At 35.9% G+C, this 23172-nt stretch overlaps 1 protein-coding gene across 1 annotated transcript; it reads left to right on the forward strand.

Moving 5' to 3' along the window:
- The first annotated feature begins 430 nt into the window (after positions 1–430).
- Positions 431–16171, forward strand: SLITRK5 (SLIT and NTRK like family member 5). Its single transcript, XM_021009170.2, has 2 exons — positions 431–1338; positions 4718–16171. The coding sequence occupies exon 2, from the start codon at positions 4726–4728 to the stop codon at positions 7621–7623; it is 2898 nt and encodes a 965-aa protein (XP_020864829.1). The 5' UTR covers positions 431–1338; positions 4718–4725; the 3' UTR covers positions 7624–16171.
- Positions 16172–23172: the final 7001 nt, after the last annotated feature.

Here is a 23172-nt window from a genome sequence, read left to right on the forward strand (position 1 = left end):
AAGCCTACAATTTATTTTTCTCCTAAGTTATTCTTGTCAGCTAGAAAGAACTCTATATACCCTCTTCCTCCCCCCACCTTTTTTTTTAAATTTTATTTTACACTGTTCAGGACGTGAGCTACCATTCTCAATAAAAGGAAGAAAGGCAATCAACACAACACTCTATTGCCTGTTCCCGAATATCACCAACTCTTACATTGTAGGCATTATTTCCACTCCTCCCTCCTTTAGGTAGTCTGTACCGTCGCACGCTTGTGTTATGCACATTTTCTCCAAGGCTCATCACCTCCGCACAAATATGATACCCAAGGAAGCTTTGGCTTCACACTTTGCAGTGCAGCCTAAGGAGATCTGTCGCCCTATACTCCCATCTATTGGTCACCGAGCGCCATTGCTCTGTCCCCGCTCCAGCATGTCTGCAGCAGCCTGGCTAGAGCTGCGCTCCATAATAAACAACTGTACTAGACATTAGACGGGGCCCCATGCTGGCTCCTGGTGAAAAGGCTTAGAGAGATCGGAATCGCTTACGCTGCAGCCTCCTCCTTTGCGACGTGGTAAGAGAACACGACTTTCTCAGACTTTTGTGTAGCGATGGGCACACAACATTGTTTTGCTTGTCCTCGAGCACCCAAAGGACGTCGGATAGAGAAAGAAAGCTCCAATAAAAGAGGAAAATAAGATGAATCTAACGAGTGAATCTTGAAAGGCGCTTTTTTCCCCCTGCACAACTCCTTCCCGGGATGAAACGAAAAAGCAGCAGACGCCCGAGTCACCCAAATACTGATTGGGAAAAGAGGCTGCAACAACCCGAGAGGCAGAGGGTGCAGCGGGTGCAGAGGGAACAGCAGCGGAGGCAAGGGTAGCACCGGTGGTAGCGGCAGCCGCCACCACCACAGCTGGACCCTGGAGCTTGGAGTCGTCAGCTGTGGCATCTGGGGAGGAGAAAGCAGCAGCATCAACAGCAGCAGCAGCAGGAGAAGGAGAAGGAGGATTTGCTGCCTCCAGTGCCGCCGCCGCCACCGAAGGGGACCAGTGCCATCCTCTCCCTTTCCCCCTCACTACCATGTACAGTGTGCGCTGCAAGAAGAAGCGGAGAACCATGCAAGGACACCGTTACTTTTCTCTCCCTCTGGCTAGTCCCTGGGCGAGTGTGACTGACCAGGGGAAAATGGTGTGAAGAAGAAAAGAGGAGGAACGGGGAGGGGGAGGGGAGGAAGAGAAGGAAACGAGGTCGGAGTCTGTATTTTTCCCCCTTTTGGCAAAGAAACCAGAGGAGGAGGCTTGAACGTGTAGCTGCTGCGGTTAGGGAGAAAGTTGATGCCTATTTCAATGGAAAGTGTGAGTACCAGCAGGGGATGCTTGTAAGGAACGCAGAGAACTGGAGCTGTCCGTTATTAAGGAGGCTGTTGTGTAGAGGGTTTTTTTGAGTGTGTGTGTGTGTGTGTGTGTGTGTGAAGTGCTTGGTGAAGCTGACCGTCACGTTGTCAGCGAAAGGCTGTCTGTGCAGCCCTCTCTCCTCCCTTCGCCCCCCTCCCACGCTCTCTCCTTGCCTTGCCCCTCCCTCACGGTTTCTCTCCGGCTCGCCCTCCCCCCCCATTCTCTCCAGTCTCTTTCGATCGCCCCTCGCTCTCCCTCTCCCTTTCCCCCTTTCCCCCTCCCCCCTCTTCTCTCTGGTACTGGGGAGAGCGCCGAGAAGAGCAGCTCTGGGAACCCCTTGGACCTCCGCCTCCGTCTATGTGTGTGTGTGTGGCGGTGGCAGTAGAGGTGGCGGCGGCGGCGGCGGCAGCGGTGGTGGCGGTGGCAGTGGCGGTGGCTGTAGTGGTGGTGGCGGCTACCGTGGAGGCTCCTTGTGTGTGGTGGTGTTTGTGTGCATTTCTTATCCAACCTCCCCAACTGCATTGCTTGCCTCCTCTGGTCTTTGCTTCGGCTGCACGCAAGCAGCACACACCCCAAATAGACATTTTTAAGGGTGGCTACGATGATTGGGCCCTGGAGATATAAAAATGAGTAAGTATAAGGTTTGCTTTTTTTTAAGGCTGCTTTTTTTGGGGGGAAGTATCTCCCCCCTCCTTTCCCATCCCCCTTTCCTCCTTTCTTTTCTTTGGGGCGGGGGTGGGGGGAGGGGTGAGAGTAAGGGAGGAATCTCTCTCCCTGTAACTCTGGGTGCTGTTGCCCCGGCTGCTGCTGCTGCTGCTGCTGCTCCTGTTCAGTTGGACAGCAGTGTCCGGCCAGGGTTTCCGCTGCTGCTGTCGGTGGGACTGAAAGCTCTTTAGTGCAAGATATGCAGTGCGGTAATCCAGGGTCTGAACTCTTTGGGGGAAAACCAAATACGGCACCTCCCTCCTCCTCCACCCCCAATTAAAAAGAACAATGTGAATCTCTCAGATCAGAAAAATAGCAGAGCACAGGGGCATTTAAACCCAAGCTGCGTCCCCGGGCCAGAATTTCAACCTTCATCAAATTCAACTTTTATATTCTTTATTTTTTCTATCTCCTTAGGAGGAAGGTGGTCGTGATGAGGTTGGGAAAGCTCCTAGATCCTTATTAGTCATTATTAAATTAAAGTTGCAAATGACTGAGAGTTTAATACTGGTCGGGCATATTTTACAATGATCTTTTTTTTTTCTAAGGGGGGGAGGAGAGGGAGTGGAAAGGGTTGGGGAGGGCAAAGAGATGGTGAGGGGGAGGGGAACAAACACCCGCTGAATGGATGAATGGATTTGATGGAGCGGAGAAAAGAAATTTCAAGGTAAATGTTTTGCTTTTATGGAGGATGTCTGTGCTGCCTTTAGCAGTGAAGCTGTTTGCCTTTTGTGATTCGGAGCTAGTGAATACTTGAAATGTTCAATATCATAATATCAATATTCAGACCTCTGCCTTAATACACATAAATGTGTATGTATGTATCTTTGCACATTTATGTACAATTTCAAGAGTTCTTTCTAACGCGTACAAAGTGTTAGGTATACAGCTTTGGAACCGTGTCACAGAAATCCCTTTGCAATAATGAGATTTGGTTTCGGGGTACTATTTTGGACATGAGACTTCAGTTACAAGTATTAAGGCTACGGCAGGGTTGACCAGAGAAAACCAGCCTTTTTTCAGGAACATAATGTTTAGGGTGGGGAGAATGAAAAAAAAGGGTTATTTCTCTTCCCCCACCAACCCAACCAGTGCAAGAATACATAGACATTCCTCTCCCCATGTTCTTTCTCTCCTCCCCCCCTCCCCAGTGTTTTTGACATCCACAAGTAGAAAGTAGGAGGAAGCGTCAAGGAGACAGAAGGGGGGGGTGGGAGAAGGAAATCGGATTTGTTTCTGGCTAAATGAAAATTCGAGCATTAAGTCACTGACGTAGGTCACTGGGTAGTTTTCTTCTTTTTCTTCTTTCTAGTTTGGCTTTTAATCTGCTCAGGTGTCTTCTCCCTTGAAGGATGAAGATCACTGACAGCTATCGGTGCTTTATAATAAGCAACTCCAATTCGCGGAATGTTGGTAAGGAGGTATTTCCATGAGATCCATTTAGATCTCTCCCCTGCTATCAAGCTAATTTTTAATAAACATTGAAAGTAAATGCTGTCAGATAGGGCTGAGGCTTTGGTGACAATCCTAGCGATTTTCCTGTTTGGGCAGATTCTAGATGAGTGATTAGAATGTTCCCTTTAACTCTAAGCATCTATAGGTGTTTAAGAATTGCGGAAGTCTTTTCTTAGTCCTTCACAGTCATACCATCGTTTGCAACTATTTCTGTAGCTTTAAGCCTCAATTTGGTAACATTGCTATCATGATCAAAGATGGAAAGTGAACAATAAGCACTCCGGGGGAGGTACTGTTAAGTGCAATTAGAAGGCTGATGTGCTTAATAGCTTTATTGGAAAAGTCTATCATAGAGAAGAATCCCTCTGTGTGTATGTGTATCTATATATACATATATATATATATATATACATATATATATGTATATATAGATACACATACACACATATATACATATACATACACATGCACACACATATCCCTTACAGACTTGAAGCTCTATAAGACATTATAGGTGATTTAAGAGCTGATCAGGGATTATTTTGCTGCATTAACTTACTTTTTCTTTTCCCTTTGGTCTTTTGAAAAGTATCCTTTGGATTCCCACACAGACATTTCCAGCAACTGTCTAAAATAACTAAAGTAGTATACGTAGCACTTTTGCTTCTCTGGGGAGAAAAAAAAAAAGACGTGAGGTAAAGACCTTAACGTGCGCTGTTCACCGAAGAGGTTCTGAAAAAGAAAGAGGGCTCGGTAATAGGTGAGGTGGGAAACCTCATAAAATGGTGCTCTTTTTCTCTTAAATTAGAACCTTGAAACTGAACTGACAGCCATCTTATATATATTTATGGGTTGATCTTGGGGGATTGGGGAGAGGGAGGAGGGAGGACAAAATCCTGAAATGGGACAGTATCTAATATGACTCTATATTTGTAAAGATATCTTTAACTCACCCCGAGTTGCAAAGCAGCCCTTTAATCATTGACAGTCAGTTTTGAAATTTAGATGAGCTTCTATATCTTCCTAGTCTTAACAATAAATAAAGACCAAAAAAAAAAAGACCTCATACAAACAACCTTCTTTTCCCAGAGTGTAGAGGGGGGAAAAAAACTTAAAAAAACTAACACTGCTGTTTAAATTTTTTGGTCATATTCTGTTATTTTCTTTTGCTTTCTTACAGGAGGTAAAATGTACCCTTGTTGCTCCACATTAACTTTGGAACAGGATCTCAACAGAAAAATGCATATCTGGATGCTGCAGACTATAGCGTTTGCTGTAACATCTCTCGTCTTTTCGTGTGCAGAAACCATCGATTATTATGGGGAAATTTGTGACAATGCATGTCCTTGTGAGGAGAAGGACGGAATCTTAACAGTGAGCTGTGAAAACAGGGGGATCATCAGCCTCACAGAAATCAGCCCTCCACGGTTTCCAGTCTACCACCTCTTGTTGTCTGGCAATCTTTTGAACCGTCTCTACCCCAATGAGTTTGTCAATTACACTGGGGCTTCAATTTTACATCTAGGGAGCAATGTCATCCAGGACATCGAGACAGGGGCATTTCATGGGCTTCGAGGTTTAAGGCGATTGCATCTGAATAATAATAAACTGGAACTACTAAGGGATGACACTTTCCTCGGATTGGAGAGTTTGGAGTATCTACAAGTCGATTACAATTACATCAGTGCCATTGAACCTAATGCTTTTGGCAAACTGCACTTGCTGCAGGTGCTGATCCTCAATGACAACCTCTTGTCCAGTTTACCCAACAACCTTTTCCGTTTAGTGCCCTTAACGCATCTAGACCTTAGGGGCAACCGGCTGAAACTTCTGCCCTACATAGGGCTGTTGCAGCACATGGATAAAGTTGTGGAATTACAGCTAGAAGAAAACCCCTGGAATTGCTCTTGTGAGTTGATCTCACTTAAGGATTGGTTGGACAGCATTTCCTACTCTGCCTTGGTAGGGGATGTGGTTTGTGAAACGCCTTTCCGGTTACATGGGCGGGACTTGGATGAAGTGTCCAAGCAGGAGCTTTGCCCAAGGAAACTCATCTCGGACTATGAAATGAGGCCCCAGACGCCCTTGAGCACTACGGGGTATTTACATACGACCCCAGCCTCCGTCAATTCCGTGGCCACTTCTTCCTCTGCTGTTTACAAGCCTCCTCTGAAGCCCCCTAAAGGGACCCGCCAACCCAACAAACCCAGGGTGCGCCCCACCTCCCGCCAGCCCTCTAAGGACTTGGCCTACAGCAACTATGGCCCCAGCATCGCCTACCAGACTAAATCGCCGGTGCCTTTGGAGTGTCCTACTGCGTGCTCTTGCAATCTGCAGATTTCTGACTTGGGTCTCAATGTCAACTGCCAGGAGAGGAAGATAGAAAGCATCTCAGAGCTTCAGCCCAAGCCCTACAACCCTAAGAAGATGTACTTGACAGAGAACTACATCACAGTTGTGCGTAGGACGGATTTTCTGGAGGCTACAGGGCTAGACCTGCTGCACCTTGGAAACAATCGCATCTCGGTGATCCAGGACCGTGCTTTTGGGGATCTAACCAATCTGAGACGACTCTATCTTAATGGCAACCAGATTGAACGCCTGAGCCCAGAGCTGTTCTATGGCCTACAGAGCTTGCAGTATCTTTTCCTCCAATACAATATTATCCGGGAGATCCAGGCTGGGACCTTTGACACAGTCCCTAACCTACAGCTCTTGTTTTTAAACAACAACCTCTTACAGGCCCTGCCCGGGGGCATTTTTTCTGGTCTCACGCTGCTCAGGCTAAATCTAAGGAGCAATTACTTTTCTTCGCTGCCTGTGAGTGGAGTGTTAGATCAGCTGAAATCTCTTATTCAGATCGACTTGAATGACAACCCTTGGGATTGCACTTGTGACGTGGTGGGCATGAAGTTGTGGGTGGAACAGCTTAAAGTGGGGGTACTTGTGGATGAGGTCATTTGCAAGGCCCCCAAAAAGTTCGAGGAGACCGATATGAGGTCTATTAAGTCGGAGCTTTTGTGCCCAGACTATTCTGACGTAGTGGTTTCTACACCTACTCCCTCCTCCATACAGATCCCACCACGAACCACCTCTTTGCCCTCCACAGTCAGATTGAACAGCACGGACGCCACTGCGGGGGGTGGCTCTGGCAACAGCGCCTCTTCGGTCCCCTTGTCTGTGCTGATCCTCAGCTTGCTTCTTGTCTTCATCATGTCAGTTTTTGTGGCCGCTGGGCTCTTTGTGCTGGTGATGAAAAGGAGAAAGAAGAACCAGAGCGACCACACTAGCACCAACAACTCAGACGTGAGCTCTTTCAACATGCAGTACAGTGTGTACAGCAGCAGCGGGGGCAGCAGCCACCACCATTCGCATACTCACCACAGGGGTCCAACCCTCCCTAAAGTGAAAACCCCTGCGGGCCACGTATATGAATACATCCCCCACCCCCTGGGCCATATGTGCAAAAACCCCATCTACCGTTCCAGGGAGGGCAATTCGGTGGAGGATTACAAAGATCTGCACGAGCTCAAGGTAACCTATAGCAGTAATCACCATCTGCAGCCTCAGCAGCAGCAGCAGCCACAGCAGCCTCAGCAGCAGCAGCCACAGCAGCAGCAGCAGCAGCAGCCGCCACAGCAGCAGCTGCAGCTACAGCAGGGAGAAGAGGAGAGGCGGGAAAGCCACCACCTGCGGAGCCCCGCCTACAGTGTCAGCACCATTGAACCGAGGGAGGAGCTGCTGTCACCAATGCAAGACGCTGATCGCTTTTACAGAGGCATTTTAGAACCCGATAAACATTGCTCGGCCACCACGGCTGGCAGTAGCCTCCCGGAATATCCCAAATTCCCTTGCAGCCCTGCTGCCTATACCTTTTCCCCCAACTATGACCTTAGGCGCCCCCACCAGTACTTGCACCCGGGGGCAGGGGACAGCAGGCTCCGGGAAACGGTGCTCTATAGTCCCCCCAGTACTGTCTATGTAGAACCCAACAGGAATGAGTATCTGGAATTAAAAGCAAAACTAAACGTTGAGCCGGACTACCTCGAAGTGCTGGAAAAACAGACCACATTTAGCCAGTTCTAAAGGCAAAAAAACTCCCCATAGAGCATTTGTATTTAAAACAAACACACGAACAAGCAAACATATGATGAACCAGTTTGATTGTGTTGTTTCAACGTTTAAGGTGAAGTGCCTTGGCACAGGATTTTCAGCTACGGCGAATGATACTGAAAGGGTGTGCAAATTCATTTTATTTTTACAATTAGGAAATGTTTCTGTAAGCTGGGCACAACTCTTGCTCTTGTGTCAGTGGAGGGAAAGGAGCTGTATGGAGGGCCATTTTTACGGGTGACTTTTAAAGGTCAATGAAGTTTTTTGATAATGGGAAATACTTCTGTTTTTCAAAGACCGAAGGGCACAGGTTCCGTCCTTCCTCCTCTGATACTTCATTCCCTTCCCCCCTTTAAGCCATTGGGTGGGTATAAATGGCTTTTCTGGAAAGAGATTAGCACACCCCGACTTTAATACAACATTTCTTTTCTTTTCTTTTTAAAGGATGTGTTTGTATGCTTTCCGGACATTTGAATTAAAAAAAAAAGTATTATGACCTTGAAAAGGATCAGTATAGATGTGGAAAAACCATTAAAAAGTGCAGCGCTATATGATCCATAACTGGTTAGTCAAAATAACTTATTGATGAAATATAAAAAATATTTTATTGTAGCACCTATTTTTATATGCACATTCGCATTTCACTTTCCTTCATTATTTTAGTCTATGATTTGTTTGGAGCTTCATTTCCAAAGCTGAAGTGGTATCAGGAGGGCACTCTAATTCTAAAATTTTCAGTAGATGTGACTAAATCTTAGAAGACAATCCAATCCACACAATTGGGTCTGCATAAAAATAAAAATAATAACTGTTACTTTTCCCAACAAGTTAAAGCATTTCCTATTAGGGAAGTTTGGACTAACTAGTAAGGAATATATGGAAATTGTAGTTTTCAAGTGAGAGAGAAAAAAGGGCCTCTCTTTTCATTTAACCAAACAAAATATAATTTGACTACTATTGTAGCCAATTCCTGATTGTTTAGGCAAATAAATTGCACTTGTACAGATCCATTTCTAGACTGGCACCTTTGAACACCAAATGATGGACTGCGCAAATTTATATATCTTTACCCCTTTGGGCAGCAGGCAATGATAATTGATTACCATAAAGACAGGATCAATGTAAGATGGGGCTACTGATGTCTTGTATGTGTCTCAGCACATGAAATTTTTAATAGTTTATGACTACATACTTGATAACTATTTGAAATGTGAGGATGTGAAGTAATAATTACCTGAAGTTCAAAATATCTGACTCCTAGGTCAATGATTCTCCAATTTTAATCAAGATGGAAGAGATAGGAGCTAATCCACTAAGCCTAATTTAAACAATTCTTTGCATACTTATGGAGATTTAATATACTATAATGATCAGTTTTGTGCTTGAGGGAGCTAGAAATTTCTAAATGTGTCACTAATATGCTTATTAGTGAAATTTCAAGTTTATATTTTGTTTCCATTCTAAAGTGTTCATTTAATACATGGAACAGGGTAAGTAATGTTGCTTCACACAAGTTTTATCAAAGAATTATATAGGCTATTATGATTGGTTTTTCTTATTAGCTTGCCATTGTGTCCATATTTCAAATTATATAAATTTATATTCAAAGGTTATAATGAGTTTTATGACTGAGTTTGAACTTTCCTCTCAAATGTTCAAAATACAGGTGATTAGATATATGCCATCTATTCACCTTGGGACAAGGTTTGGCCAGTACATTGGTCTTTGTCTTACAGGTCTTAACCTGCTTGTTTGAAGTAATTTGGATTGTAAAGGTCTGTAGATTCCATTCCGCTTTTGGTGGCTCTCTCAGTAACCAATAACCTTAAATGGAATGTGTCAGAAGATCAAGGGTAGTCCATGAACCTGAAATGTGCAAGAAACACTTTACATGGCATCCTGCCACAAAGAGGCAGCATCCACCAGTGAGTAAATTGACAGCAACTGATTGAATTTAGAATAAATGGGTAGTCATATCTTCCCTGAGGAAAAATAAAAACAAAACAAATGAACAACTCCCTAGGCTCCCAAATCAAAAATAAAAACCTCATACTACCTCTTTTAATATCAGTATGCCCCTATATTTCTTTCTCTTATTTTTAAAGCATTTTCCTTTGTATTAACTTTTTTGTTTGTTTGTTTCACAAGGGGGAGGTGTAGGATTTGTGCTAAGATCATGAAAAAAAAAATTCTTCCTCCTCATCTGTCTACTCAGTATTTAATTCATTATTAGGAAAGAACAATGAACAATATTATTTGGTATCATAATGGAAATGTGTGTAGTCTTTCTTTTCCTTTTAAATAAAAGGTACAAATCAAAATCCCTTACTCTTTCATTATCCTGAAATACTGTAAAGTTTTATGAAAGATAGAATGGAACTAGAAAAGGAGATTCTCAACAAAACTAAGCTTTGTTTAAAAGCATACATTTGTATATTTATATGTATACATACATATGAACATATGTATGTATATATACATATATGTGTGTATATACACATGCATACACAGAGATAAGAATGACAAGAAAGATGTGATAGTAGTGGATAAAAAATAAAAGAACTTCCAAAGAATGTTATGTAAATTTAATCTTCCTATATTTTTTTAATGTTGTGATATTGATTAGAGTCTATTTTGGTCAAATCCGACTATTTAGCATTTCTCTCTTGATTTTCTATTTAAAATAACTGTTTCTGCCCCTGCCCATACCTAACAAAACATTTTTCTAAGGTTTCCAAAATGTTTTATCATGAAATTATCCGGTATATTAATGATGAAAGAGCACCTATCTCTATATCTTATAATTCTGTCTCCATATACATATATATAATATATGCATATATATATGTATATATAGTATATGTATATGTGTATATATATACATATACACACACACACAAATGTGTGTATATACACACACACACATACACATATGTACTTCAATGCCAAGAAGGAAAGTAAGGGCAGGTCAGAACTATATGGTTGAAAAAAATAACAGCAGTAAAGAACTAGGAAGTGGCTATCAATACAATATAGAATACATGAAAGAATAACTTTTTGTTGATTTTTTTTCATTTTATAATGTAAAAACTGCAGAACATATACAATATCATATATACTACCTTTGGGTCAATCACTCAAAAACCATTTATTAAGAGTAGTCCCTGAGAAGGTTTGATTTTTGATACTCCATATTAATATTTATTGATGTTCAAGAATGAATCAAGAATTTATATCCCCAGACTTTTAAAATATAATAGCATGTTGTTTTGTACATCAGTTAAGATGTGGGTGCAAGAGAATATTTTACTTTCTACTGCTTTAATTTCCTATATTTCCCTCTGAAACAGAGACTCAGATACATGATTCAATAAAGAGCGCATTCTCTATTTTATCTTATCATTATTATAATGCAGATACGTAAATTAACCAAGAGAAAGGAATGATGTTCGGCTTCAACTTTAAGTGGGTTACATGCTAATTTACAGAAGCCTTTTGGAGCTAATAAACTATTGACTAAGGTTATGAATTAAACAGGATTCATGTAAAAATAGTACCCATTTGTCCGTGTCTAAAAATACATTTGCATTTATTCTCTTCAGGTTTAAGCTCTGATATTAGAATCAGGTCTTTTCATTCAGGCCAGATACATACCACATGAAAAATTGAGGCAATTAAGCAGATAACTCAGTTCCTGTAGCTCTTTCTAACATTTGGCCCTCCCCCACACTCCTACCCTCCAAAATAAGAAAAAGAAATTAATTACACGATGAAGTATAGGCAAAAATGAGTCAGATTAGCTTTAATTATACATTTAACTGCACTAACACTTCAGATTTGTTTTTTTCCTCCTAACATACAGGCCACAGTATCACATTTTTGTATTAAATAATGCTAAGATTTCTTTTCTCGGGGATCAATGGGAGACGAAGAGCAAAATGACTGCTGTTTCTCTGAAATGTCAAAAGCTGGTCGCTTCTTTGATAGAGTTTAATGGGTGATCTCAAATTGGTATGCAACTGCAAGATAATGTGAATAGAGAAAATAAGTTCTCAATTTACATGTTTCATTTAATATTTTACATTTTTCAGATGACCCTGAACTAACACACTGCAGAAATTCTACATGTAAACATTTTAAAGTAATGAAGTATTTTTAAATGTAGAATTAAATAACCCTAAACAGGCACAAAATACCAGAAACCAGACATTTCTAATTAACTTATTTTCAAAGGGAAAAATCATCATGTAGCAAATATATCATTATGAAGTTACTTGATTATTTTCTTCCAAAAAGTGTTGTATTTGATAAAACATCCATCAATGCCCCCCCGCAATCAGGTACCCAGTTGATTAAAGCTTGGCTATGTATGTTAAGGCTTCTTTTGCTGTTTTTATACTGCTATAACCCTGCAAATTAATGATTTTTTTCACTATTTCTCAAATTTTAATAGGTATTTATGGCTTTACTTGCATATATGTATACGTGTACATATATGTGTTAGAAAAATTCAATACAACTCCAGTTTCAAAGTTATATTTTTTCCCTCTTGACTAATAATTACTTGATGTCATTCATTCATGGACCACTCTTCAGTAATGTAAGATGAAGGGAAGAAGAGAGAAGAGAATAGAATATTTTTTGCTTGGGTATGAAACATAATATAACCATTTCTTCCCCACTCTTGTTTTTGTCATTCTATTTATGTCATGAAAGACAGGAATATAATTTTGTATTGGGAATGTCAGCATTTTGAGGTCGATCATTTTTGTATTAATTTGGGGGGATGGAGAAAGATTTTGCACCTATTGCCTGTTTCATCTGAATGTCAGAGCATTCAATATCAATTAATACAAAGATTGAATTAAATCATTTGTGGTCAAAACAGACTTTCAAGATTCCATAGCATTTTTATTTTGCAGTTACAAAAGGAATAACTGATATTTCATGAAGTCTCAATCAAAGTGAAAATAGGAAACTCAGTATTGGGTTTATTAGACATCTTCCTACTAGATAGTATTTAAATCTATACTTGTGAATCATTTCCTGAGTTATGAAGAATGGAAATTTACTTCTACTCTTTTAATGAAATTTCCAGGAACCTTTATCAATGAGCATGAAAAAGTTTATTTCTTTATCCCCACAAAAGCATAACTTAAAAAATAATTAAAAGCTTGTTTAACAGTTGAAGTCATAAAATGATACATTCAAAGGCCTTTTAATTTCATGTATTTATCTAAAGATTCATGGATTAGTTGTTGTGCTAAGAAAATATTTATTTGTAAGTATTTTTTTTTGAAGCAAAATATTTGCATTCAAAATACCATGGTTTGTATCAGTTTGAATTGAAGTGTAATACTTGCAGAAGCGTTTAAGTGAGATGTGCATATTTATTTAAAAAAAACAGCATGCAAAAGTCATGTTTCTTACACCATGTTCAATGTATTATGCACATGTCAGATTTTAAGTAAATCATAAAAAAAATTTTGTTCATAGAGACATCTCTGTACTATAACTTGAATAGCTCCTTAAGTAAGGTTGATTGTGTTTCTATAATAAATTTCACTTGAACTATCAAAAGGAAAAGTCATATATATATACATATATATACACACACATATATGTATGTATGTATATATGTATTTCCAGATTGTCAGTAGTTGTACACTTGAGAGACTGCATTTTTTCATAAGAAGGGAGATGACAGGAATTATCTTTTAGTCAATGAAAATACTTTTATAAATCTATATGCTAGTCAGAAATTTTACATCCATATGCTCTATTCTTGGATAGACCATTTGAAATATTGTGGATTATAATATAAAAGACTCCAAATATAAAACATTTGACACTTCAAATTGTGAAGAAATCACATGAATACAGATATAGTCTATCTATATCTTCATATCTGGATACAAATTCCATGAAAAATTCTCAATTTTGAATCTTTGTAATTAACTTAAAAATCTAGATTTGATTTGTTATTTATTTTGTCGGTATGTATTGAGCTCCTCTTATGTATACATATTAGGCAAATGTTTATCTTTTAAGACTAATATTAATTTAACAACAGCATTTAGCTCTCAGGCAGTGCCTATTTATTTTAATGTTTTTATAAGAGCATTTATAATTTCAACACCTAAATTTTATAGTCTCCTATCCAAATTATCTTTATGTCCCTTTTTTTTCCCTACCTGCCTTTTGATTTTTCCTTCTTGATCTCTTTTGGCTTATAAAGTAGTGTTTGTATTATTGTAAATTTAGTCAACATAACCACATACATTCAACTAATTCATTTATAAATAAAGTTCAAGTCAACCTGTTTTACTCAATTTTCAATTTTTTCCAAATATCTTCTCAATAATAACAGTTCAGAAGTGTCAACCCACCTATCTTGTTACCAGCTGCTTATTTTGTGCTAGAAATTGCACATTCCAGTCAGAAAACAAAGTCATTGTTTTCTCTGGATATCTAAAGCCGGTGTTGATATATTTCATGATTAGATCCAGTTATTTTTAATTATTTCTAAGTTTAAATGATATTTAACAATCAGAGTCAAACTAGATGTTAAGTTGAAATTCTAAATTTCATTTAGAAATGGATTGTTTATTTTAAATTTGCTGTGGATTTCTTCCCTAAATCCCGTATGAGCTACTATTCTGAAGGGACTTTTTAACAGTATTGTAGTAAGAGAGAGATTAAAGGTACATATTACACAGGTTTCTATAATCATTCTACCACTAGGGCAATTAATACTACTTTGTTTCAATTATAGAATAAATTAAATGACACACATTTTGAATAGATAATTATTATATAGTGATGAAATCATACTTTTATATGCATGTTATCATCTTAGTTTTGTACGTAATACTGATGACCATGTGCTTATTGTTGAAAAAAATGATGCATTTATATGTTCTCCAGATGTTTCATTTACACATTTTACAAACATGCTGTCTTTGAATAAAACTAAAACTAGGTCATATAACCTTAGTAATTGTAACATATATCTTAGTTCAACATTCCATATGTTGCAATGTATATACACTAAAAGAAAAATGCCTTTTGGGGCAGGGGTGTCAATTCTTATGAATCATACCCTGTCATTAGTCTTACAGATTTCCTATCAAATTGATGTGAAATGTCTTACATTTGAGGGCATATTTTATCTAGGTTCATACATTAAAGAACTATTTACCTAACTATAATACTAAAAGGAATTGATTCATGTTGGCTAATAGAAAGACTTGACTCAGGACATCTGTGTTCTAGTCCTAGTTCTTCCTTTTATAGCTGTATGACTCTGAGCAAGTCACATAACCTCTCTTATACTGGTTTTCCTCACCTGTAACATGGGACTATTAATATTAATGTTTCGGGTGTTGTTTTGTTTTGTTTTTATGTCAACTCAAGAAGCTATTAACATTTCCTACTTCACTGAGAGTAATTTCATATCATGCCAGCCCCTGGTCTGATAAAGTTTCTAGGTTTGCCTTTCATCTTTCTTTGTTATATACACTATGTACTATGGCCTGAATCAAATTTGGCCAACTAGGCTTTTGAATACAAAACCAATTAAAATATGATGTGTAGATATAACCCCTAGTATAAAGTTTGATTTGCTCAGACTCATATTCTTTAGAGTCTGTATCACATTTTTTATAAACTTATTACCTGCTATTATACTAAGTATTCATCAGTTAAGAAAAGCATCTTTTTAGATTGAATTGGGTCTAAAGGACTGAACACGTTACATCCTTCACTATGTTTTTTATCATATATGCAAATCTTTATTTCTTTGTATTGAAAGTTATGTCTGGAATATGGTCACTCCTATTCCTTTTGGCTTCCCAAAGCTTGTTGGTAATATGATGTTCATGTAAATGATGAGGAAAAATGTTGACAAAAAGGCATCTATTGCATCCAGTTTAGCAATATAGGTTTGAACAATCTTATTTGCCAACTCAATGCCGTTTCTTACAGTGTTCAATGACTCCATGACATTATTTCAAGTTATTTTGTATGCTAAATTATTTTATTATTAGAATCTTATTAGTTAGGCATTAAATCTATATGTTTTCATATTGTTGCAAAAATATTGAGCTTACAGTGGGTAATCACTCTAAAATTAATTTGAAACCATGTTATTAAAAGTGATGGTTTTAATATATGCAATTTGATTAAGAGGTCAGCTTATATTGGTTAACTCATAAAAAGCAGTTAGATGATGTAGTTGATAGAATGCTTGACTTGGAGTCAGGAAGACCTGAGTAAGGATCCTGACTCAGGCATTTACTAGTTATGTGACTGAGCAAGTCACAACCTCAGTATCTTCATCTTTAAAATGGGGATAATAATAGCACTTACCTCACAGGGCTGTTGTGAGGATCAAATGAAACAATACATATAAAGTGTTTACAAAACTTAAAATGTTGTATATATGTTGGCTATAATTATAAAGGTTTTAAAATTTGATATTTAATGTTCTAATTCTTATATAGAAGATTATCAAGTATTTAAAATGCTATGCCATAATAGCAAATATTTGAAATCTGATAATTTGAGCTTTCTACTATTTTTGAGACATTGAATATATTTCTACCATGTTTAAACAACATGTATATGTATGTGTGTTTATGTGTTTATATGTATGTATGTGTGTATATATACACATGTGTGTATATGTATATATATATGCGTGTGTGTACATATATAACTACAAGATTAAGCTTAAAGTCTCATATTAAATTAATGTTAAAGTGGATATTAAAACAGTATCAGGGAACATTATCTAAATAATCTATTTTACTTTTTTTAAAAGATGTATTTCCTTATGGAACTAGTTTTTCTTTGATGGATGCCTATAAAGCTCACATAAGATTTTAGTGTCCAGAGTTAATTAAGGTAAGTGAGTCAGATCCTCCCAGGACAGAGACTCCTTTCTGGGAGTAAGCTAAGCACTTTTTTTAGAAACTGCATTAACTCCCTCAGGCCACTAGGCTAGCATAAAGTGAGCTTCAATGGTAATTTACTAAATGTGGTAGCACATATGGTCCCACATTTAGTAAATTACTATGGAGCAAAAGCTGCCCTAATGTCCTGAAGGAGCAGTTAGCAAAAATGGCTAAACTTGTATCTACCACACACTAATACATCTAAGTGATCATTTCATGTAATTAGGGTAGAGGTTGAGGAGGGCTTAGAGGACAGCAGTGGAGAACATAGCATATTGGTCATATTGGTGTTACATAAATAGAGCATGATTCTTATGGAATATTTTCCACTCTAAAAATTTTTGGCCTATTATATTTAGGTGCCAGAAAGATAGACTTTCCAAGATATTTATCTGTGTATTTGTGCTTTAATTTAGGTTAAATGATGGGAAAAGAATTTATTTACTCTTGGAATGCTAACAGAAGTGGCATTGTCATTTGTAAACATTCAAACAATTTACATACTAGTGGTTCTTGGAGATCCCAGAACTCAAATCCCATGCATTTCCATCTTTGAAAACCTTTCAGATAAATCCTTCTCCCACCCTCATCCCTTTGATAGAATGAAGACTGAATCATAATCAGATAGTTGAAAATTATCTTTTGTCTCATCTTTTTTTTTGAAATATAAAGGCTTTATTTATATGTTGTAAATAACTCATTCAGTTAATCATAAACTATATTTTGTTCCTTATGGATTAAATTTTTTAAAGGAGTAAAATTGTAAACATGAATTATTTTTTCTACCTTTAAAGTGAATTTCCACATGACAGAAATAATAGCTGCAAACTATTTTGTGTTATTTCCTATAGAGGACTGGAGCAAAAAGCTGGGTCTTAATTGTGTAAGTTCCAGATTCTATTCTTGGTCCTGTCAGTGACTCATAATGTGATCGTTAGCAACTCATTTACCTCTGTGCCTCAGTTTCTAATTTGTAAAAAATGGGTATAATGTTTATTTGTAAAGTACTTTAAGCTCTTTAGATATATGGTTTTGTATATATGGTGAATTCAAAATGTGATTCTTGTCCAGCAGAAATGTGCAAAAATTATTAATATTGATCACATTTGCTTTTTACACTATACAACTATTCTTTCAATATTATATCCCATGAATATATTTAATATCTATGCTGATGAAAAATATTGCTGGATAAAGATATTTTGTAAAGATATTTGTACAAATGTTAGTTTGAAATGTATATTTTTAAATTTTGATATCAAAACTGCATAGTCAAATTAAATGGTTATTTATAAAAACAACACAGAAATTTCAAATTTATAGTTCCTTTGAAAAAAGTCACAGTCATTAAAGCAAGGGTGGGGAACTTGTGGACTCTAGGCCACATGTGGCCCTCTAGGTTCTCAAGTGCAGCCCTTTGACTAGATCCAAACTTCACAGAACAAATCCCCTTAAAAGGATTTGTTCAGTAAAACTTGAAGTCAGTGAAAAGGCAATATCCAAGGACCTAGAAGTCCCTTAGAAGACATTGGAATGTACATTTTTACATCACAGCACCAACTTTGAAAAGAAATGTGATTTCTGTGATATATATGGCTATTAAGATGAATACTTATTTTCCAAAAATATTATCTATTTTAAAAAATTAGCTAATACTTTCCCCACCTTAAATTTGGTTTTATTTGTCTGTATTCACCAATCCATTTATAAATCCTGAGTTGAATATTTTCCATTTTTGTTATAAATATTCATGAATATCTGAATATATGCATTAGTAGCGATTAAAAAAATCAGAAATCTTATTATGCACAATGTAGGTTCTACTCGTATTTGACAATATGTAAAGAATTCTGTTCCATTTAAATTAGTTACTTAGAAAAATATAGTAAGGATGCAGTGAATGTCATACCTCATTTGTCATTTGAATATTCTAAGATTCTCTCCTTAATCATCAGCAAAAAATGTCAGCATTTCTACATAACTGGAATGCAATAGAATAATGAAATACTTTTCATTCTCCATATAGTTTTTAATTAGCTAGCCACTGTTATTTACCAGTTTCAGCTGATAGTCTTAAGGCTATCTCTCAGAACACTTAAGGGAATCATCAAGATTCATTAGAATTACAGAATTTTAAAATAACAGTAATGACAAAAGTTCATTTCAAAAATAAGTCAATTTCTTGCTACTAAGATAATGCAATTACAAGAATACAAGATGACTAAAGGCCTGAAAGACATTGAAAATTAAAGGTACCATGTCATGCTTAGACTGCTGTAGTTGGAAAATAAGCATTATTTAATAATGTGTTTAATGATAATATAGTTTTAAGTTGAGGTGTTATATATTTATTTATAGGAAAAGAGTTCTAGAATTATTTTTAATCAGTCTTTCCATAAAACTGATTCATCACTGTTTACCTCACAATAAGAACAAAGCATATTTACAATTCTCTACCAATTTTGCAGAATGCAGATTTCTAATAATTTCTCAAATTTATTGAATACTAAAATCAATTTCCTTACAGATGCATCAATTAATATAATTTCTCCAGAGCTATCAGCACTATTGCTTTGACTTTATGCATATCTAATCATTGTCATATGACTTCTTTTTCAGTAGAAAAAGAATCTGGATTTTTTAAAATGAATTTTCTGTAGACATATATATTTCATAAAGAGGCTGTCTGGTGACCTCGCTTAAAAAAAATCTTGTTAAGACAAGGACATCCTTTTAAATGATAGATTTATTCCCAAATGAAACTTTTAGATTGCATACTAAATGTAGGAAGGAATTTTGCTTCAGTTATCCAAGTAACGATCTAATTCTTCCATTCTGTTTTGCTGTCATAATTGACGAAAACACTCAGAAAAGGTAGTAAAGTGACTACTTCTAAAGACACTTCTTTTATTTATCTAATGGCAAATTTAAGAATATATTTAATGAGGTATTTATTAATTTTCCCAAATTTTTTTTTTATTGAGACAATTGGGGTTAAGTGACTTGCCCAGAGTCACACAGCTAGGAAGTATTACATGTCTGAGGCCAGATTTGAGCTCAGGTCCTCCTGACTCCAGGGCCAGAGCTCTATCCACTGTACCACCTAGCTGCCTTTTTCCCCAATAATTTCAAGAGAAATATTCTTGGTATTTCTACACCTGCTGAGGTGTTTGTACTGTTGAGGTAACTTTCTTGGGATTGCTTTATTTTTCCTTTATGTTTAATCAAATAAAATCACTATTTTTTAAGCACAGGAAGGTTACTTCCAGGGAGAAGTAATAATAAACTGTTCTGGGTGAATGCCTACACATAGGGACAGATTTTTTTCTAAGGCTGACTTCACTGTCTTGAGATTTGGTCCTATAAAATATAATAATTATAATTGTTCATGAATATCACCAATATTTGTAGAATAGCATTTAAAATATATTCTGAAAATATATTGAATATATTGTTTGAAGCTTTTCTTACAAAAAAAAAAGTTCTGGAAAATTTAGTTGTTGTGAAACCATTTTACAAGTATTCACAGTCGAGCTTCAATTAAACAGGCAGTTATCTGAGTGTAATTTGATTTTCTAAATTTTGATTTGAGGTCCACACAAAACCTCATATAAAGTGAAAATTACTGAGTAGAATTTCTAGTCCAAGAATGACACAGCACCAGAACTCTTCCAAGCTTTTTTGGTGTCCTGTGTTTGCAATATGTGTCTAGTAATCTCTCCTTCCACAGTTATCTAATATTGTCCAGTCAGGTGGAGGTGCAAGCAAATAGAGAATGGTAAATATTTAATCATAGTGCTTCTCTTTTATTTCCTGGGATGCCTTGGAGACTGAATGACTGTGAATTGGAAACTCTTTGATCTCTAATCTGATTGCTTTCCTTAAACATTATATTGGATGTTGCATCCAATATGCGTTATATATACTATTGCAAAGCATCTGTTTCTAAAGTATTGGATACTTTGATGTGATTTCTGCAATTTCTGTAAAATCTGCAATGTCTCTTGAGTGGATGTACTTTAACTCCTATGCTGATTAGACCCACTCTAAGCCTTCTCATTTTGTTTAACTATTCTTCATATTATATCCTAAAGTAAATTACTTAATATCCAGGAGACCTTCCTGTCATCCATTTACTATCTCACAGGTAACAATATATGAGTGGGACCAGTTAATTTCTTTTAAAAAAAGATCTAAATATTTTACATCTACCTCTTTGCAGTTAGTAGAATTCACAAAAGAATCAGTTTATATTTGAAAGCAAATATATTTGTACATTCATTTTGGGTGTTGCTCTATATTCTGACCATGCAAAAAAAGATATGAATTTTGGATGAGGTTATCATAAGGTTTTATGCAGACAATTGCAAATCCTCATCCTCTCCATAGAACACATGTATATAGTTGTTATAATGTAGTTTTAGAATATTAATTACTTAATGCATTCAAATATGGTCACGTTGTGCCTTTGTATCACATCTGTAAAATATAGTTACAGAACCTGATGTTTACATACAGGCTATCATGAAAGTCTTAGTGCAGTTTTAAGTTTTAATTATATGTGTGTATGCATACTCATATACAAACATATGCCATTTTACTAGATATTTATAACCTTATAAAAATACTGTTCTCTTTTAATGCAATGTTCATAAGTATGTAGAATTATATTTTGGGTCACAATGGTATCTTAAATTTGCTAACTTTAGCTCAAGTATGTGGACAAAAAACAAAGATACAGCTTTTCAACATGATTACATTGACTGTCATCTGATTCAAATGAAGATTGTCCTTTTCCATTAGCATAGTCTTTATTTTTCATTTTTATTTATAATTTAAACATGTAAATGTGTTACATTTATGTTTAAAATTAATAACAACAATTAAAGCAATTTCTTAGTTGAAAGGAATATAGCAAAGTAAGGAATGATTAATAAAGTGTTGAATGAATGATGCACTACAAAATTCACATTTATAATACATATTACAATCAGTATTTCACTGTTTTCAAAAGAAATAATAGTTTAAAAGTTTATAAATAAGTCCAATGTGGATATTTATTTCTATGAATAGTCATATATTTATACTAAATTTTCTTTTAAAAGACTTATTATTGCTGTGTCCAAAATTGTTAGAAATATAAGTTCTATAGTACAGTGATATTAAAACTAATCTTTTTTTCATACATTAGTGTATAAACTTTTGAAAAGAACATTTTTTAATTCATTAAAAAATAAATATGATAATATAATTCTCTTTATGAGTAAAATTGTGATTATCCAACTTTGTATATCAGAATTAAGGTTTTCATGTAGAAAGTTTTAAATGGTCTTAACTGTGTTAGAACTTGTGTTGCATTTCATGAGATGAAAAAAGAGGATATCAGACCTACAGATTTAGAATGAAGACAATTTAAATCCTTAATAGACTGAGTAAAAATGAATTATGTACATGGTATTTGTATTACAAACAACTATGCAAAATGACATGAGAAATATGTCTAAACACATATTTTATAAGATGTAAATATTTGTATTACAATATATGTAATTTGATGTTTAAAATTATATATATATATGTATATATATATATATACATATATATATATATATATATATATATATATATATATATATATATATATATATATTCTTGATATTTTCCAGTTAAGGATGTTTAAAAAAAAATTTCATAAAAGTTGAGTAACAATGTTATGTATACAGAGAAAAAATGTCTAGTAATATGGCACAGAACTAAGACATAGGCATATTACATAGCAACATTAATTTCAATATCATTTTAATTAGTGAAGGAAATGCTGTGTTTATGTGGCATACACTACCTGATTGCTGAAAATTGTTATACATAAAATAGATAAATCTTTTTAAAGCCTCTACTCCTCATCCTAACTCTCCCACACAATAAGGAAGAGATAAAAACATTTTATGTAATTAACTGGACTTTTGCGCTCTAAAACACACTTGTGGATAATTTACAAATATGTAAGTAAAAACTAATGCTATGCACAGGGCAATTTTCCCTGGCTTGGAATTTTTTAAAAATGTATATGATTAATGGAAAATTTTCTTCAGCTCAGGCTGTAAATAACTGTTTTTCTGTAAAACAAGAAATTCCCTGTATAGATGGAATGGGGCTACAAGAAAACAAAGGAAGCCAAGATTGTGGAAACCTGATTCAAAGAACACAAATTTAGAAATCATAAACCTAAAGAGGTTTTGAATTTAGTTTTGAGAAACCCTGACAGTTGTATTTGTCAAGTAAATTCGTCTGACAATCAGGAACATTTCAATGACAATGTTCACTAAGTTTTAGGCATTTGTGTGATTTTGCTTTTCAATAGTATTTCTTTTGTCAATTTTTCATATATTGTAAAAAACAGAGATATAATCAAGTTTGCTCCATCTTCCATCTAATCTCAATGTCTTAAAATAAACCTAGTAACAGGTTTTATTTTTTGAAATTCATGATATAAATTAAAATATTATATTGATTTGATTGTCTCACACTACTGCACTGATTTGAAGGGTCCTCTTAATACAAATCA

The sequence above is a fragment of the Phascolarctos cinereus genome, unplaced genomic scaffold, assembly GCF_003287225.1.
Source record: "Phascolarctos cinereus isolate Bilbo 61053 unplaced genomic scaffold, phaCin_HiC Scaffold_7;HRSCAF=346, whole genome shotgun sequence".
NCBI lineage: Eukaryota > Metazoa > Chordata > Mammalia > Diprotodontia > Phascolarctidae > Phascolarctos > Phascolarctos cinereus.

Bases quoted from the DNA above. Each gene is read 5' to 3' on its own strand.
- SLITRK5 (XM_021009170.2), top strand. From the start codon at position 4,726: ATGTACCCTTGTTGCTCCACATTAACTTTGGAACAGGATCTCAACAGA.